Source organism: Sciurus carolinensis, chromosome 11 (assembly GCF_902686445.1).
Source record: "Sciurus carolinensis chromosome 11, mSciCar1.2, whole genome shotgun sequence".
Classification (NCBI taxonomy): domain Eukaryota; kingdom Metazoa; phylum Chordata; class Mammalia; order Rodentia; family Sciuridae; genus Sciurus; species Sciurus carolinensis.
The window spans coordinates 121692471-121712727 of record NC_062223.1 but is presented as its reverse complement, the minus strand read 5'-3'; the positions used below and the strand labels follow the sequence as shown (position 1 = coordinate 121712727).

The 20257-nt window shown below is 40.1% G+C and overlaps 1 protein-coding gene across 4 annotated transcripts in view; it reads right to left on the bottom strand.

The window, feature by feature from the left end:
• Positions 1 to 20257, bottom strand: part of Jhy (junctional cadherin complex regulator) — a 66153-nt gene that overhangs the window by 26263 nt on the left and 19633 nt on the right. For 3 of the 4 annotated variants that reach the window (XM_047517274.1, XM_047517276.1, XM_047517273.1), the window contains exon 4: positions 8381 to 8494. The exons of the other annotated variant lie outside the window; for it this stretch is intronic. In XM_047517274.1, coding sequence (XP_047373230.1) covers positions 8381 to 8494 — 114 coding nt within the window. The remainder of the gene's footprint in view (positions 1 to 8380; positions 8495 to 20257) is intronic. 4 annotated transcript variants of the gene reach the window in all.

Sequence of the window (20257 nt, the reverse complement as noted above, 5' to 3'; positions counted from 1 at the left end):
AAAGGTGGGAAATTACTTGGAAGTGATTAAAGGACCTTGATTTTAACCAGTGAATGGTCCTACAGGCTTTTCAACCTTTTTTTTTTTTTTTTGGTACCGGGAATTGAACTCAGGGGTGCTTTACCACTGAGCCACATACCCAGAACTTTTTACTTTTTATTTTGAGACAGGGTCTTTGCTAAGTGCTTAGGGCCTTGATAAATTGCTGAGGCTGACTTTGAATGTGAGATCCTCCTGCCTCAGGCTCCCAAGCTGCTGGGATTACAGCTATGTGCCACTGTGCCCAGTCTTTCATATTTTCTTTACCTTTTCCTTATCTGCAGCTGAGAATTATTTTAGAATTGTTAAGAAAGAAAAATCCAATTACAGCCTTTTGAATGTTTTACCAAGTTGGGAAAGTTTCTATTTTTTCTCCTGACATGTTCTTCACCTGGTGTTATAGTTTGAATGTCTGTGTCTCCCCCAAAAGTCATGTTAAATCCTAACTGCCAAGGAGATGGCATTAAAAATGGGAGGTGATTGGTTATGAGGGCAGTGCCTTCCTAATGGGGTCAGGGCTCTTATGAAAGAGGCCCAAGGGAGCTCTTTCAACCTTTTCTGCCAGGTGTAGACACTGCAAAAAGGGACCCAGAGGTGAACCAGGAAGCCCTCACCAGAGGAACCTGATGGCTCTTGATCTTGGACTTCCCAGCCTTCCAAACTGCAAGAAATAAATTTCTGTTGCTTATAAATTGCACAGTCTACGGTTTTTAAATAGTAGCCAGAACTCAGAAACCTAGGAAGGATTTTCTGCCAGTGGGAGAGTGCTTCCTTGTATTGCCTGGCATGGGTCATGAGCAAAGTGCTGTGTTCAGTCTGGGCACACCACTGAAATGGGGCTGGCAAATCCTGTGATGATTCACAGAAGCCAGGTGCAGTGGCACATGCCTATAATCCCAGTCACAGGGAGGTTGAGGCAGGAGGATTTCAAGTTTTAGGTCAGCCTTGGTGACTGAGTGAGACCCTTTCTCCAAATAAAAATAAAAATGGGTTGGGGATATAGAACATGGTAGAGCAACCCTAGTTCATTCCCCAGTACTGCAAAAAAAAAAAAAAAGATTCCAGGAAGCACAGAATAATTCTGGACAATAAGAGGTGGAAGAGTTAAATGATAAGAGATTACTTGGCTTGAAGTAAAGATTTCAGTCATATACAAGAATCTCCCCCCAAAAATGATGATTGTTTATTTGCAATATTTGCAGATAATTTTTTTTTATTTTTGCAGTGCCACTGATTGATCCCAGGATCTTGAGCATGTTAGGCAAGTGCTGTACCACTGAACTGCAACGCCAGCCCTATTTTTAGTATTTTAAAAGTGAAAACACATGGACTTAAGTCTCAGGCATGTCTTCTGTCTCTCCTCACCCTATCTCTAGTTTCTTAAATTCTTTCCAGCATGTAAATGTGTTTAATCTTGACTCTGAAAAAAGTAAAAGGAATCTCACACAAACCCATTCTCCGGTTAAACTATTCTTGAACTCACATTCAAGTGTCTTGATAGTGCAGGCTGTGCTGGTCGCCAGCCCACCTGTCACTGGGGACCTCTGCGCCCTGCAGCGGAGCGTTCGCTCTCGCTGTGTTCTCACCACCCACAGAAACAGCTCTGCTTAGGCCACCACTGTCCTCTTAGTGACTAAGCCCTTTGGCATCAGTTTTCTACTTTGAAATCATTTGAAACTTACAGAAAAAGATTGCAGGCAGAGCACAGAAAACTCAAAGATCCTTACCCAGATTTGTGAATTTTAACACTTCACCACAGTTCATCATTCTCTGTAACTCCAAACATAGAAAACACACAGATATGCGTATACATGCACATGTAACTTACAGTGTTGTTTGCATTATTGCTCTTTTTCCCCCCGAATCCTGAATCCTGAACTTGTGTACGAGTTGCATACACAATGCTCCACTCATGACACTTTTCTTTACTTGTCTTCTCTGCTGTGGTCAAGTCTGTTTACTAACTCCTCTTGCTTGAAATTTTCATGGTTCAGGTTCCCTGATACTATTTTATCTACTTAGCTTTCTACCTCTCTGGCGAACCCTTCTGAGACTCTTACCTTCTGTCTTCTTCCTCTTCCACTGCCCACCCTGAACATTGTACTAAGGGGCCCGTTCCTGTTCTCCACACTTTTCTCCCACTCCACACACTGCCTGGGTCATCTCAACAATCCCTAGAGGTTCAGTCCACCAGAAAGAGCTCATGATGCAAGTGAACGTGTCTAATTCAGATGACCCTCCTGACTTCCACGACCAGATCATCACATGTCCTTTTTCCTGTGGGCATCACCAAACTCAACATCAGCCACCTTCCTGTCCTCACGTCTTTCTCCCTTTATCTCTAGCACTCCAATCCCTCCTCTTCTTCCTCAGTGGTACCAGTACACCCCTCTGCTGACTCTCTTACCTCCTGTTTAAGCAGTTACTGTTTGTGGATTCTACTTCCTCATCACCTCTGTTCAGGGGCTGAGGGATCAGGTGCCGCCCTGACCTACAAGAAGTTCACCTGAGTGGGTAGAGTAACCACCACCACACATGAAGTTAGCTACCTGCACCTGGAGTGGATGACAAAGAGCCAGTGTGACCACCATTCCATGTCCTGTAGAAACCATAGCAAAAGCCATCCTCCTGGCTTGGCTGTCTCTCTAGTCTTATTCCTTTCCATTCTCAGACCACAGACAAAGTGAATTTTCTAACACACAAGTCTGATTTGTTATTAGCTTGCTCAAAATGTGCCAGTGGCTACCTCCTGTCCACAGAATAAAAATCTAAAACTTTTCGATCGACATGAGAGTCATTCAGAATCTGGCCCCTGCTAACCTGTCCAACCCCATATCACACAACTCTCCTCCCTTGTCCTCTCTCCCTTAGTGACTGAACTATCTGGAATTTTCTGCACACACCATACTATCTTCTCTCCCACCCCCTTACCTGCACACTCTTTGTCTGCCTGGCACCCTGAACTGCATCCTTCTGGGTCATCTCAGATGCTGTTGTTTCTGGCAAGGCTTCTCAGTCTTCTTATGGCAAAATTAGGTGCTCTTTTAGTTACACACACTTTGTATTTACTTGCATATTATTGTACTGTGATGATTACATGACTGTATGCCCACTAAAGTTCTGAATGCCTAGAGGGGAGGGAACCATTCAGAAAAAAATCTTTCTTTACATTTTAACCATTTATTTTTTGAAGAGTTTTTTTTTTTTTTTTAAACTGGTTATTTGATTGATTATAAAATCACCTATCCCAGGCAGAATCAATATTATCAAAATGGTCATACTGCCAAAAGTACTATCCAGATTTAATGCAAATCCCATAAAGATCCCAATGATGTTATTAGTAGAAATAGAAAAAGCAATTGTGAAATGCATTTGGAAAAATAAGAGACCCAGAATAGCCAAAACAATCCATGGCACGAAAAGTGATGCAGAAGGCATCACAATATCAGAACTTAAGTTATATTACAGAGCTATAGTCACAAAAATGGCATGGTATTGGCACCAAAATAGACATGTAGGCCAATGGAACAGAATAGAGACACAGAGACACACCCACATAAACATAGTTATCTCATCCTAGAGAAAGGTGCCATAAACATACATTGGAGAAAAGATAGCCTCTTCAACAAATGGTGCTGAGAAAACTGGAAACCCATATGTAATAGAATGAAAAACCCCTATATCTCACCCTGCACAAAAACTCAACTCTAGTGGATCAAAGACCTAGGCATTAGACCAGAGACCCTGCAATTACTAGAAGAAAAAATAGGTCCAACTCTCCAACATGTTGGCTTGGAAACCAAATTCCTCAACAAGTCTTCTAAAGCACAAGAAGTAAAATCAAGAATCAATTAATGGTATGGTGTCAAATGAAAAGCTTCTTTACAGCAAAGGAAGCAATCAAGAATGTGTAAGAGATCCTACAGATTGGGAAAAAATCTTCACCACCAGTATCTGAGATAAGATATTAATTTTCCAAATATACAAAGAACTCAAAAACTTAACACCAGAAAAATAAATAACCCAATCAATAAATGGGCAAAGGAACTGAACAAACACTTCACAGAAGAAGAAATACAAATGGTCAAAAATATATGAAAAAATGTTCAACAACTCTAGTAATTAGAAAAAGTAACAATAAATGTTGGTGATGATGTGGGGAGAAAGGTACTCTCATACATTGTTGGTGGAACTGCAAATTGGTGCACCACTATGGAAAGCAGTATGGAGATTCCTTAGAAAACAGACTGGAACCACCATTTGACCAAGTTATCCCATTCCTCAGTCTATACCCAAAGGACCTAAAAACAGCATACTATAGTGATGCAGCCACATCCATGTTTATAGCAGTTCAACTCACAATAGCCAAGCTATGAAAACAAATTAAGTGTCCTTCAGTGGATGAATGGATAAATAAAATGTGGTATATATACACACAATGGAATATTACTCATCCATAAAGAAGAATGAAATTATGGCATTTGCCTGTAAATGAGTGGAACTGGAGAATATCATGTTAAGTGAAATAAGCCAATCCCCAAAAACCAAAGGTCAAATGTTCTCTCTAATTTGTGGATGCTAAACCAAAACAAGGGAAATTGGGGAGAGGAATAATAGAAATCTGCTGAACTAAACAAAGGGAAATGAAGAAAAGGGAGGAGGAAGGGAATAGGAAAGAATTAATTGGACATAACTTTCTTAGCCTTATATTTATATACATGACCAAGGTAACTCCACATCATGTACGACCACAAAAGTGGGAACCTAAATAGAATATGTTACATATTATGTACGTCAAAGCCCTGGGTTCGATCTGTAGTCCCCTACCCCCAAAAAAGCAAAAACAAAAACAAAAATAAACTCAGAAAATAAGGAGCTTCTAGTATGGTTGGTAAAATAAAGCAGGCAGCAAGTATTGAGACATGGCAACTACCATCAGCCCTGAGTAAGCAGTACAGACATCAGGCTCCAGAGGAGCTGAGGCTGGCAGAGCAGAGGGTAGGGGAGCTGGGAGGTCTTGCAGAAGACTTGAGGCCTTGCAGGACACATGAGAGAGGACAAAAACAAAGGCACTGAGCTTGGAGTTGAAGAGGAAAGGGAAAGGCAGCCAGGAGTGTTTGCATGGAGGGTGCCCAGCCAGCATGCAGGCCACAGAGGGCGGGTAATAGACCTTTCTAAATAAAGGGCAACTTCCACTCTGTGTTCCGTCATTTTATGTCTAACAATCTTTAGACGTTTTTCTCTACTTTGTCTTCATCCAGGAGTGGGTTATAAGCACATTAATTACAGCATACACAGGGAATAGAATGCATTTTTCTGGCTTTCTTCAGACTGACTTCCATACAAAGCTTTTTATTGCCTCTGTCTAGAGTTGTGCCATGAATCAAGCACTGTCATTTTACCTTGATTATTTTATCATTGGCAGAGAATCCTGTCATCTTCCTTAAGGACAATTATCAAAGCTATGTGTTGCAATAATCTTAAGTACTTCAAATATGTTTTCTATAATAATTTAAATAACTAGAAATAAATGGTCTCAGAATCATAGCATTTTGTAGCTAGAATGGACCATAAAGGTCATTTATTCCAACTCTTCATTTCATAATGAAAAAATAAGGCTTGCAGGGAAAGTTGAGCAAATGACAGGTCAAGGACCAGACATTCATATGTCTGACCCAGTCCACTGCCCATAATGCAGGACATGCCTTAAGTGCTTCCTCTGTTCCCTGGATCCTGCTGGTCAAGCTCCCCTGGCTGGCTCTCTATCAAGTCTGCTGGTAGATCCAACTATCCCCCATTCCACTGCCAGGAGATAGTTCAGTCCCCAAGCCCTCAACTTCTGGGTCTGGCCCCTGGCATTAGTTTTCAGGAAGCTCTGGGAGACTTACAACATGTTTGACTGATTGCTTGATCAATTGATTTACTTCATGATGAGCAGCTTGGAGGCCATAGGGAGGAAAAGACAAGACTTGGGTTGCCCCTCTTTTCTATCTTCTTTGAACTGGGATGAACTTCATTATTTTTATTATTACTATTTGTAATGATTAATTTTGTCAACTTGATTGGATTAAGTGATGCTGATGATTAAGAGGCTTCTGGGTGTGTCACATCAATGAGGGCGTGTCTAGGAATGACTAGAATGTGGGATAGTGGACTGAAGTGGAGCCCCTCCATAAGCATAGGCAGCACCCTCCATTAGGATGGCAGCTTGGATGAAATAAAAGTTGGAAGAAAACGAAGCAGCATCAGATGCAAGCACGACTCTTCTTGAGCAGGTTCTTGATTGCTGCTTCCATCGTCTGAGGATATTGAACTCTCACTTCTTCACTCTTCCACTGGACTCTGCCAGTGATTCTCCAGGAGTTTCCAAAAGCCTTGGTCTTGGACTAGGGCAGCACTGTTGATCCCTCTGGTTCTGGAGCTTCCACCTCTTGGACTGCACAGCTGCTGGTTCTTCCAGCTCTCCAGCTGCAGGCGGCCAGCGTGCCAGCTTCTGGTTGTGTAAGCCAATCTAATAAATCCCCTTTTTATAATCATACTACCTGTCAATTCTGTTCCTCGAGAGAACCCTAATATACCATTACTACATATATAGTTTTAACTGATGATGTCAACAGGTTTTATAGGCTCCATGATTTCAAAGGGCTCATCCCTTCTTAACTGGGGATAAAACCTGATCCAAGAGTGACTCCACATAATTCCATAAGCTAGTTCAGGAAAAAACAAAATTAGCTGCTACTACTTTTTCTGTTTATTCTAGAGAAATAGCCAGTGGGGACAGCTGCAAAAAAAAAAAATGTTCCCCAAAATCACACTTACGATTTCAAAGCAGAGCTGTGCCCTGCTCTGTTACTCCATGGAGTATAGAACAACAGTTTTCAGCTGTGCAGAGACCTTTGCTGCTCTATTTTGTAAAGCACTAGTTTGTCATAAGCTACTCCATTTTGAATTTAAGTGCTGAGGTGGAATGATCCACACCTTGTTTGTGTAGGTAAACAACCACCACCTGCCTGGCACAACCATAAGGCATAAACTGATAAATTAATAGTGCTAATAAGAATGATCGCCTGCATTCTTATCAAATTAGTCAGAAGCACATGAATGCATGGGCATACAAAACTCACTGGAAAAGCCAAGTCCACAAGCCTATCGAACACACCAGATCACTAGATGATGCAGTGCCCTTCCTTGAGACCCATAAAAGGAGAAGCACCCTGAGACTGGACACGGCAGCACCCTGACCCTGTCACCTAGTCGCTTGTCAGGAGCCTCGCCCAGGAAAACTGCCACAGAAACAACCCCTGAATCTCTGTCATTGGGCTTTAGCACAGTGTGATCTCTCCTGCCAGTGATGACCATGCAAGTCCCACTCCAAGCTGACATCTCAAGCTGACACTGTGATGGGCCTTGACCTAGAATAGGTTCCTGCATTTTGACAGCTCTGCACCCTGAACAAGTTCTTTGGCTGATTTGTAATCTTATCTGACCACCTACAGTGACTCTTTGCATCCATATCTTTTCTCTGCCTTTGCCCTTAGTTCAGCCTTCTAAATACCTATGTCTGCCTTAAACCTTCCTCAGCCTTTTCATGACTTACGTATATAATTGTCAAGTGTGATATATGACTTGGGTGTTAGAGATATCAGAAATTATCTATAATTGGAATTGGTTGAAATAAAAGAACCCGTGATTGACCGGCTTATAATTACCAGTGACCCACAAATGTTCAGTGAACTTCCACTGATGAAAGTGGTGTAGACTGTGAATTTATTGTTATTCAATAAATTCTGACATTGTGGAAAGGCATAAATGTGTTTTATCTGTTAGTGACAGCTACTCACCACAAAACCCATGGCCTAAAAAGATATCCACATGCTAAATGACAAGCTGGTAAGCTTTCACATTCTACAAATGAGGGTTTGTAAGGCTCTGAAGACTCCCATACACCTCAGTCACCTAGGGATAATGGGTGACTGCCAATTCCCAAAGGAACCAGACACAGGGGCAGCACAGAACTGGATGACACTTTGGAACTACGATTTCCTGATATTTTCTGCATTTCCCCCTGCATTTCCTTCTGTGAGAGGTTTTAAGTTCTATGTTTAAAGAACTAAATGATATGATAAATGATATGATGATCTTCTGAGAAAAAGCATCTGTGGTAAAACAGGTAGAGTTGGCTGGCTGACCAACCATGGCTCCCCAGTCTCCCCCATAAAGGATGGTGGTGCACTAACTATTCTCAGGCATAAAAATAAGCTCTCAAGAACTCAGTGACAAGCATGACTTATATTTAGCAGTATTGCCTGAAACACACTTAACATGCAGTCTAGCCAGTAACCTTTAACTGTTGTGCTCTTTGATGCCACTTGTTCTCAGGATCGATGGCAGCGTTTTCAATCTCTTTGGCATTCTGATCAGATGTCTTGCCGGTTACTCTGATGGGGTAGGAGATCTGAGAGGGTAAAACATATATAGTATGTTAACTGGGTTCATTTTAGAGTCATGAGACTCAAGTCTGAATTCTAGAAGGGACGCATGGAGCTGGATTTTCTATTTTCAGTTTATTTCAAGGATTCCTCTGCAGTCTTCAGGAACCTGGATTATTTCCAAGACAAATGGGACTAAACAATGTTTTCTCTTGCAGGCATTAAGGGAGAACTGGTGCTTTGAGGTCAAACTACTCCTTCCTTTAAATGCCCCATGCATACTCAGGGGACCCAATTTTAGACTAGATATACAAACAGGTTACTGCAAGAAACATTTGATCATGTCAACAGATTTGTGATGGAATAACACTACACATATGCTCCTTGACTTACAATGGGGGTGTGTCCTGAAAGCCTGTCATAAATTAAAAAAGGTATTTAATGTACCTCACCTACTGAACATCACAGTTTAATTTTGCCTACCCATAAACATGCTCAGAATACTTACATTAGCCTACAGTTGGTCAAAATCATCTAACACAGCCCATGTTATAACAAAGTGTTGAATATCTCATCTAATTTTTGGAATATTGTGCTGAAAGTGAAAAACAGAATGGCTGTGTGTGTATACTTCTGCACTGTCATAAATTTTGTCAGGACATCTATACTCCAAGTTGATGATGATAACTACAGAAATAACAATATCTAATATACATACAGAAGATTCATGCTATGGTAGCACTTGTCCTAAGCCCTTTGCATAGGATGTATCAGTTAATCCTCTTAGCAACCTTATCAGGCAAATCCTATAATTACTATTTTTGTTTTTTTGTGGTACTGGGGATTGAACTAGCTTTATACATGCTAGTCAAGTGCTCTCTCACTGAGCTACATCCCCACTACTTTTTATTGTTTGAGATGGGGACCTCCTAACTTGTCCAGGCTAGCCTCCCACTTGAGACCCTCCTGACTCAGCCTCCTGAGTTGCCAGGATTACAGGTGTGCACCATCATCCCTGGCAGGAATGTACTATTATTATTCTCCTTTTGGAAAGTGAAAAAACTAAGGTACAGAGAGATTAAGTAAACAGCCCAGGACCAATAATTAGAAAGGAGAATATTCAGAGTCTGAATTTAACCATTCTGTTAAACTAACTCACTTATTAGAGATATCATCCCAGACCTGCAGAATTTAAACTTTTACCACAGAGTGAATTGGAATGATGTAGATCAGTGGTCTCTTAAAGTCAACTTTAGTTAGATATTAAAAAAACTTAGGGTGGGTTTAAAAAGTACTAATGCCCTGTTCCCTCCACCCCTAAACTGGAAGTTCTGGGGGTGGTTCCAGAGACCAGTGAAGAAACCATTTATTGCAATTCAACAGCTTAATCTTGTTTTAGAAATTAACTTTTTCTTAACCAAATGAATTTAAGAAAGCAGGCCAAGCGTGGTGGCACATGCCTATAATCCCAGTAATTTGGGAGGCTGTAACAGTAGGATTGCACCAGTACCAAACAAGAAAATTCAATTTGAGGAGGTTTCTCCTGAATTCCATCAGTGCGATACACAAGGAAGTCCAATTTGTTTGTTTGCTTAACATTTTCATTTGTTGGTTTACATTATAACATATTTAATTTTGAAAAATAATACAGATTTATAAAAAATTTGGAAAAATAGTGCAGAAAGTTACCATATATCCTCTTCCCAGCTTCCCTGGCATTAACATCTCACATAGCCATACTCCAGATTCCCATAATTAAGACGTTAGCGTGGCTGGGCATGGTGGCACATGCCTGTAATCCCAGTGGCTCCAGGGGCTGAGGCAGGAGGATTGTGAGTTCAAAGCCAGCCCCAGCAACTTGGTGGGGCCCCAAGAACTCAGCAAGACCCTGTCTCTAAATAAAATTTTAAAAAGGGCTGGGGATGTGGCTCAGAGGCCATCACCCCTGGTTTCAATCCCTGGTATAAAAAAAAAAAAAAAAAAAAAAAGAAGTTGTTAAGTTGTTAGCATGGGCTGGCTTTATAGCCAGTAATTCAACTGTGGACTGTGTTGGATTGCACCAGTTGTCCCTGCCCAATGTCCTTTTCCTGTACAGGAGCCAATTCAGACCCCACACAGAAGCCCAGTTTTTTTGTAGTAGCTATCTGCTTCTTCATACTGTTTGTCCAATGTAATCAAAAGCAGTGTATTTTTAAGTTTCCCTATATATTATTTTAAAAAGTAACAAACGGTCTCCAACTCTGTCTAATCTGTAGTCAGATTTAGGAATAACTGATTGAAAGCAGATACATGGGGTTTCAGATTCCAGATTATTCAATGACAAGGCCCTACATTGCCTCCATTGGCTAACCTGTTTTAAAACAAGAAAAAAAGGCTCTGTACTATGTGAATTCTAGCCATCAAGATATAATTCAGAAAGCAAATTTTCTTTTTTCCTTTTCTTTCTTTTTTGAGATGGGGCCTTTCTATATTGCCCCGGATGGTCTTGAACTCACAGGCTTAAATGATCCTTCTGCTTCAGCTGCCTGAATAGCTGGAACTCTAGACACAGGCCACTGCACCAACCCCGGTAAATGTCATCCACTCTCTGCCTGAACACATGCCCTATCTCCTGGTGGGCATTACCCACTTGTCATGACTAGGACATGTTTAAAGATCAGCCTAGGTTGAGGAAAAGAAAGGGACCTCTGCTTCTTGCATGATGAACACAGTGTTCCATAACTAAGCCACCAAGAGGCCAGTTCTTCCTTACACAAGCTGAACTAACACCTTGCCATTCCTGTCCCTCTGTTCCCTGGAGAAGCACAGACTACCATAGAGTGGCCACTCTCTGGTCCCTCACCTGTAAATGTCGACAAGTCTTTGCTTTTCTGGACTGAGGTAGTTAATTTTTAGGTTTGGCTCCAGGCTCTGACACTGTTCTGTTCACTTCTCTGGTGAGCTGCACAGCAGAAGTGGCCAGGTGAGAGACTGGAAAGAGCATGGGATTTGGAGTCTGTCATGCTTGTGTTTGCAAGTGCCCCTGCAGCTTGCTTTCACTTCATGCTTACACAGTCTAGCACTCAACACAGAAGAGGTAAAAATATGTTAAATCTTAAATCAAAGTAAATACTTGTCAGTGAAGATAACCTCATTCCTGACCACTCTATGTGGCCTCCATGGCACAAGGGCCAACATCTTGTTTCTTCTGAGTGTGACCTCTTCTGTCCCTGAACTCTTTCTACTAAATCCATTAAATAGACATCACAATTACTGTGCTTATATCCGTACTGTAAATAGGTAAAGTGGTTAGGTGGTACGGATGGTTAGACACTCAAAGGTAGATCTGAAAGTGGGAAAACACGAGGAAAAAAAATTTTGCTTGAATTTTCATTCCTAAAATAGGCAACAAAAATGTACTATTTGGTCGTGGAATTCTGATTACAAGTGAAAGTAAAATGTTTTCTTTTCATTTTTCCCACTTTTAAATCAACCTTTAGGTATTTAAAAGTCCACACCATCCACCTGCCTTATCTATTTACCAATCTATATGCAAGTATTGGTTTGAATGATTAACCTCCTCTGCAAATGGAAAACTTCACATCAAGGAAAAGTTTAATTTGGACCAGGTGCGGTGGCCTATGATTGTAAACCCAGTGAATCGGGAGGCTGAGGCAGGAGGGTTGTGAGTTCAAAGCCTGCCTCAGCAAAAGTGAGGTGCTAAGTAACTCAGTAACAGCCTGTCTCTAAATAAAAGACAAAATAGGACTGGGGATGTGACTCAATGGTCGAGTGCCCCTGAGTAGTTCAATCCCTGATACCAAAAAGAAAAAGCTTAATTTGTACTGAAATGAAAAGTTTAGGACAATAAATGCTGCTGCTCAAGGTCAGAAGGTCAGATACCATTTCTTAAGTTTCCATCTTGGTTCCTCTCACAGTGCTAAATCACCTGATGACAGGGAAAGATTAGTTTTTACAACATTTGTTGGTGCTCTTGCAAAGGTTTCCATCCCTTAGTACCACGGTGTTAAATAGAAAGGTCACTCATTTAAGAAAGAAAAATCAACTGTGTCCTGGAGGAGAAATGAAGATCAAGAGAGTGAAAAATCTAACCAGGCTGATTAAGTAGGCGAGAAAGTTGGCAATGAACTGTCTCTGGAGGCTAGGAGAAAGAAGCTGACAGCTTCCACAGATCTGTCACTAGGTTGCCAATCCCCTGATTTGTGTAAATGCCTAAGATATAAAGGGACCTTGGGCTTAGTTAATTCAGCTTATCACTAGCTGATATTAATTGCTCTATAGACAATGATGGGCTCTCTTATGCAGTTCTGATGAAAAGTCTGCCTGTTAAAAATATAGTGTCTGCTGCTTCCTTTCCCAGAGGAGGAAGGATGTGCAATATTCCCTTCCACAGGCTCTTTTGGTGGAACTCAGTGGCTGAATCACCCCAGCGAGACTCACCGGGCAAGTAAAGCATACTTCTACATTATCTCTTTGAAAGTGGAATGGGACACAACCTCTGCCAGCTATTTTTTTTTTTTTTTTTGTGAACCATTCTATTAATACCAATCAAATCGAGAAAATGATCAAATGAAATTGCATTTTGAGCATCATAAGCTGTGTAATGCCTATTCTGTTAAATTGGGGCCTATAATTGCTTCTCTACTGAAAAGATACAACAAAGACAGCAATCATGGCATGTCATTATCCCAGACTAGAAAACCGGCCTTTGCAGGGAGGACTTCAAAGGCTTGTGGTTCTCGAATTGCATTTGGCTGCTATTGTTGAAGCGCAGGCAATCTTGATTAGGTGTTTACACTGAGGTAAGGCGCAGAGCAGAGAGTCTGAGTGCCTGGGTCTAGAGCCATTAAAAAATTGTACATTATGTTCCTTGCTTTGAAGTGAGGGTTTGTAGGTAGGAAAGCAACTGAGATTGAGTACAGCTGAGCTAGACTGGGCTGCTACTTCTCTCTCAAAGAAACTCTTCAGGTTCTTAGAGAATCAGATAGTGCCACAGAAAACAAAGTTGATGCTTTGCCCGGAGCTGTATGTGAATTAGTGATCTGCATAGACACACATTGAAACAAGCATATTAAGCATATCAATAAGCATATTAAGTTCTGCTGTCACTGGGAGCTTTGCCCCTTGGTCCCCTTTTTATTCTGTCTTATTATTGATCTTACGTTTACACGAAGTGAGGAGCCCCACGTTAATTTATTAGGTTCTTTGTTATGTTCATTTCATACTGACAATTAGCATATGTCCAAATTAAATAAGCCCAAGTGTATGATTTTTAAAAGTGGTATTTGCTTACCATCATTCCAACACATTCTTCTCTTGGAACACTATTACCAGATTCAGGGACCATTTCTTTATTAACTTGGCTAATGCATGATCTCAAGTATTTATTTCTCTGCCCTATTTCTAAAACATTTTGCTATTTGTCAGTTTGTGCCTGCTAACATGGGCACTGCTACCTCCTGTATTTATATATGATCCGTAAAACAGGTAGAGGCACCATGACACAAACACTCTCCCATTTATCAGGCTGCCTCGCTGCTTTTAGCATGGCTGTGTTAATTCTCAAGGGATTTGTACTATTCAGTTATTCCCAGACAACACACATGAAATATTTGGGCTCTTCTTTGGTCACGCTATCCATTCCTGTAGGACATTCCTGATGTGTTTGGCATGTGCATATTCAACAAGAATTTGATGGCAGTGAAATCATTGATTATATTTTTTACATTCATTTTTTTTGTGTAAGATACTTGAGCTTTAGAACCCCCAAATTAATTGTCAGTCACCTGCTTAAAAACACTGCAATTCTTTCTCATGTCCTGAATCTTCACAGGTGTACAAGGCTGGGTGGCCCCAGGCTCCCAACTACTCTCTTTGCTCCCCTGCTCTGCTACTTTTCAATCACAAGAGCCATAGGTACCACCATCTCTGAGTTTATGCATACACCATTTCTTACTTGGAAATTTCCTTTACTTCACTTATTCTAACTCATCCTATTCACCATTCCAGCCTTAACTGAAGTGTCAATTTTTCCAGGGAGTCTTCCCCATTCCCAGAGGAAGCTGTGTACATGCATCCAAGCTTGTGCCCTTGAACTACGCTTTTCCTTTTGTAATGAGTGTCACTCTGGTATCCACATTGGATTTCCTTACTGGACTTGAAATTCATGAAGGCAGGACTATCTGCAGGACTGTCATGCTGTACAGCTCCAGGGGAACTGCTCAGAACCTGGTGGCTCTGAATATGCCTGGCATTTAGAAGCTCAATAAATATGACTGAAAGACAAGTTCAACACACATTGCTCACTGAACTTCCCATCTCCATCAGAATACATATAATCAGCTCTGCACATACACAGATTCCACAGTCCAGGATCCAATCAACCAGGGGCTTAAAATATTTCGGGGAAAAATAGGTCTGTGTTGAACGTGTCCAGACTTATTTATTATTCCCTAAACAATACAGTATAACAACTATTTACATAGCGTTTACACTGCATTAGGTATCACAAGTAATACAAAGATGATTTAAAGAGTATGTAAGGATATGAGAAGGTTATATGCACTATTTTATACATGGGACTTGAACATTTCAAATTTTGCTATCTGTGAGGGGTTCTGGAACGAATTCTCCATGGATACATTGGACAATTGTACATCTACTTATTTTTATCTTGTTAGATTTGTGATTTATATTAAATCTGGGCAGCCAACTGTCAATAAAATAAGGTAGAAATGAAGACCTGGTCTTTTGTTCTTCTCCCCCTCACTGACTAAACCCCAAGTCCACTGGCCTGTCAGCTCCTCAACTTTACATTTGTTGTCCCCTCTTCCAGGAACCCACTTTTCCCAAATACTTGATGGTACACTCTTTTACCTCCTCTATAGCCTTTCAGAAGGGATATATAATAAGCTCTCAATAAATACATATTAAAGGAGTAATTGGTCATTTCAAGAACACAAAAGAAATATGCAAAAATATCCCATGTAACTTACAGCAAGGTTGATTACCCATCAGTTTGAACTCTCCTGAACAAATCAAGAATATGTTCAGTGTGACTTATGGATGGTCAAGGTAGAGAGTTAAAGAAAAAAAATCATTTACTATAGAGCCTACACACTGCACTCAAATTTCTCCCTTACTAAAATCCTTCAATCATTGCATATCAATCAGAGGCAAGGATTAACTCTTTAGTACAGAGGTTCTGAAGCTTAAGCATTTATCAGAATCACTTGGAAAACTTGCTAAAACACACGTTGCTGGGCCTTGCCCTGAGTTTCTGATTCAGGAGGTCTGGAATGGGGCCAAGAATGTGTACTGCTGATACGTTCCCAGGTGACTTTGGTGTGGTGGGTCTGGGGAACTCATTTTCAAAGCTTCTCCTTTAAAATGACATACAAGGATCTATGTCAAAAGTACCAGTTCATTTCTCTACCCTAAATGCCTGCATTCCCCATCTTCACAATCTGGTCCTATAGAGCTACAGCAGTATCCACTTTCTCCTTAACTAACTCATGGGATTAGGAACTTTCCCGTCTTTCTTGGAGCCACCCCAACCAGTGCCCGTGGCTGAATGCTCATGGGCAGTGGGCTCCCTTAAGGTTGTCTTAGAACCTCTGCTTCCACTAGTTGAGTTGTTCATGTGCCAAGAGTCTTACATTTGTTCCCAATGTATTGTTTACTTGTGTTCCTATTGTGCTTGTTACTAAAATTATGAAATTTATGTAAAGATTAGGTAATCTGGAGAAATATGAACACAGAGGTGTGATTTTCATGAAAATTAAGTCAAATGATCTAGAATGACCCAATAAAAGCAAATGGCAGAATAACATTTAGGGAGGAAATAAAACTAAAAGTTTAGGGGAAACATTCATACAAATCCAGAGAGACTAGGTTCTTGGATTGTTCCTAAAGGTTTCCTAAATTTGTGCTTTGCTTTTAAGAAATCAAAACTGGAAAACACAGGTATTCTCAAATTGATACAAAAAGATGGAAAACTCCAATCAGTAGAATCGACATTGACAGAAAAGGCCTTTGGCTCCTCCATAAAACATGGCAATTCAGCAGGGCATAGTGGCTCATGCCTATAATCCAGAAGACTGAGGCAGGAGGACCTCGAGTTCAAAATCAGACTCAGACAAAGCGAGGCACTAAGCAACTCAGTAAGACACTGTCTCTAAATAAAAGACAAAATAGGGCTGGGGATGTGGTTCAGTGGTTGAGTGCCCCTGAGTTCAATCCCCTGTGCCCCCAAAACAAATAAATAAAATAAATAAATTAAAAAGGACTTGGGTTGTGGCTCAGCATTTAAGCACCCCTTGGTTCAATCCCTGGTACCAAGAAAAAATTAGCAATTCAACATGTATATTTATATAGTTTAAGTGAAAACTCAATAGTTAAGGTATATAGTTAACATTTTCCATGTTAATTTATTTGATATAATTAAACAGCTACTAGTTTCTGAATAGCAGGACAGAGTGTCCTATGGCACTGGCAGTTTTCCACTTAAACAATGTTCTTTCACAACTTTAGACCACTGCACATGCTCCCGTTACCTGTAGTTCCTCTATTGCCACCTTCATTGTTAATAACCACTTCTCTATTAAGACTTGGTTCTATGATTGCCTCTTCTGGGAATTCTCTGATTTCCTTGAACAGAGATGGGCACTTTTTCTTCTGGGTTCCTTACGTTTCTCACAAATTTATTTATGTTTCTCATACCACCTTATACATATGGCCTAAAGGTAATTTTATGCAATATTTTTAGTGCACCTACATTTTGACTCTGACACATCACATGAAGTATGGAATTTTCCACCTGTGGTATCTTGTAAATGCTCAAAGTGTTGGATTTTGGAGCATTTCAGATTTTGTATTTTTGGATTGGGGGTGTTCAACCTGTATAGCAATTTTCACTTGGTACTGACTTTACATTTTTGCTTCCCACAGGGTCAAAAGCTCCTTAAGAACAGAAACACTTACAACAGCATAAAATGGCCATGGATTCATGGCAATCTGGGTTATTTAAGAGGCAGAGAATCATTCATATCACCACAGCTTCTGACCTCACTACAGGACAGTGCAATATGCCCTGTGTGAGACAGCTCAGAATTGCTAGGTATACTAGGTACACTTTGAAAGCTTAAAAATGATTAATCCTTAAAAATGAATAATTATGTTAAATTTCCAATTTTCAAAAGGGCTTTAGTTACATGGGAAGTTTTCTTTTTATGGATCCCTCCTCAGTAATGTGGAATTAATGAAGTGTCACTCTATAGGTCATAGAAATTGGTAGTTTAAGCAACTAAGTGCTGAATAGCACACACAAGAAAGATGCCTTAAGAAATGTCTTTATTGAAAAAACCATAAAGTTCAATTGAAATTATACTTCCCTAAGTAAGTGCTCTTGTGTGCTACGCAGGGCAAAATAAGAAAATCTATCAATCAGCAAACATCTACAGAGTTCCTACTCTGTAGAAGAATCATTTTTACAAGTGCAACAGGAGAGGTGAAACTCAAAAGCACTACCAAACTAAGTTTTCTATTTAAAAAAAAAAGAGTTCTATGTTTCTAACCAAATATAATCACCAAAATGATCCCAATTTAAATAAAGGTAAGGTTTAGTCCTTAGGGACAACCCAAAGTTCTACTAAATTCAAAATGGGAAAGAAGAACAATATAGCACTTAGACAGTAATCTTATCCAGTAAGAGACTGTAAGTTCAAACCAAATGTTCAATAATAAATGTAACATATATGTTTGTAAAAAGCTTTCATATACAGTTTCTCATTCGATCATTCCAAAAATTCTGAATCTGTAGTAGAAAGCAAACATTTATAAGTTCACATCAATGAAGAAAAATAAGGCTTAGCAGGATTTTTGATTTGCCAAAGGTAATAAATGGCTCCAATAATAATGGGGTTTGAATCAAGTCTTTTGACTTCAAATTCCAGGTTAAGTCAACAACTCAAGCCTTTTTTTTTTTTTTTTTTTCATTTTAGAAACATTCAAAATTTTGCCAGCATGGTGGCATATGCCTGTAATCCCACTGGCTCTGGAGGCTGAGGCAGGAGGATCACGAGTTCAAAGCCAGCCTCAGCAAAAGCGAGGCACTAAGCAAATCAGTAAGACCCTGGAAGAAGAAGAAATAAAAAAGAAGAAAGGAGGAGGAGGAGGAGGAGGAGGGAGGAGGAGGAGGAGGGGGAGGAGGAGAAGAAGAAGGAGAAGACGAAGAAGAATTATTTCAAAATTACATTTCTTCATCAAATATTTAAATAGTGCCTATTAAAATGCTCTGGGAGTCAGAGATGAATTGGGTCATGACTTTAAAGACATACAAATGCACACAGGAAACTGTGCAGTGTGGTGTTGTGGGTTCTACCGTAGATGCTTGGGTGCAAGAGATGTTTGAGCTGAATCTCAAAAGGAAGGTAAGATTTTCTGAGGGAAACAAGCCAGGGAAGAGTGAGCCTGCACTTGAAGAAAGGTCATGCTAGCCCTGGGAACTGTGAACTCCCAGAGAATGGCGGGAGCACAGGATGCAAGGGAAGGAGTGATAAAGAATGGGACTAATCAGGACTCACATCTAGTTTGTTGAATTCTGAATCCAGTGACATTTCCGTTATAAACCGTAATTGTCTTTCACAGGAATCAAAGAATTTTTAAGAGCAGCATTGAAATAACTATATGTTATCTCTCTTGGACAGGAGGGAAAGTAAAAATGTCCCTGAATATAATGTTTTCATCATATTGCTCCTAAAAACTGATTCAATGAGTATGTTAATATCAGCACTATGGCTTAAGAGTAGCAGGGTGATTTTTTAAAGTAAACTATGAAGCTATAAAAAGAAAAAGGATGAAGTTAAGGATGTAGGTATGGTTCAGTTATAAAGCACCTTTCTATCACTCCAAGAGTTTGAATTTTACCTTGAATGTTACATAAAGTCACATTAAGCAGTATATGGATATGATCAGAGTTGTATCCAAGATGACCACTGGGAAGGCAGAGAAGCCAGAATGGAGGAGGAGGTGTTGAAAGAATTATGATATAAAACCATACTTCAAGCCAATGTACTAGACAATAGATAGATAGAAGTTATTTAGAAGTAATTTATCATGAAGTATCAATATATGACACTGTATCTGAGCAATCAGCAAAGAAATATGCCAATTAGTTGGTTATGAGATCATAGAGTTCTATAATCCATGGGACAGTGTTTGATTGACTGGGGACCCTCAGGAGACAGACAGCACAGCAAGTGAGAGGTGTGCCTAGACAGATCCCCTTTGCAGACAATTTTTGAGGAGCCACACCATATGATGGGCTACTGAAAAATATACAAATGCTATCCTTTTTTTTTTGGACATAAGCTACATTTTGTCTTTATTCTATTTGAAGATATAACTTTTATTTCAAGGTAGTGTAGCCTGAAAAAAAGAAAAAGCTGTTTAGAAGGACCTATGCACGGGGTCCTTCCTTTTTCCTTTTCCATGCCTAAGGAATGCCTAGCTTCCATTCACTGAGGGTCTGCTGTCATCCTTCAAAGAGCACTGCAAGGAGGAAACTGATACCTTGCAATAGACGAGGAAGGTCGGATTTACAGAGTTACTTGCTCAAATATATAGTAAGGGCTAGGGGCTGGGGAGATAGCTCAGTTGGTAGAGTATTTACCTTGCAAGCACAAGGCCCTGGGTTCAATCCCCAGCACCAAAAAAAAAAAAAAAAAAAAAGAAAAAAAATCAGGTCACTCACTGCACAATTACTATAGTAAGGGCTAATCTGACAACCT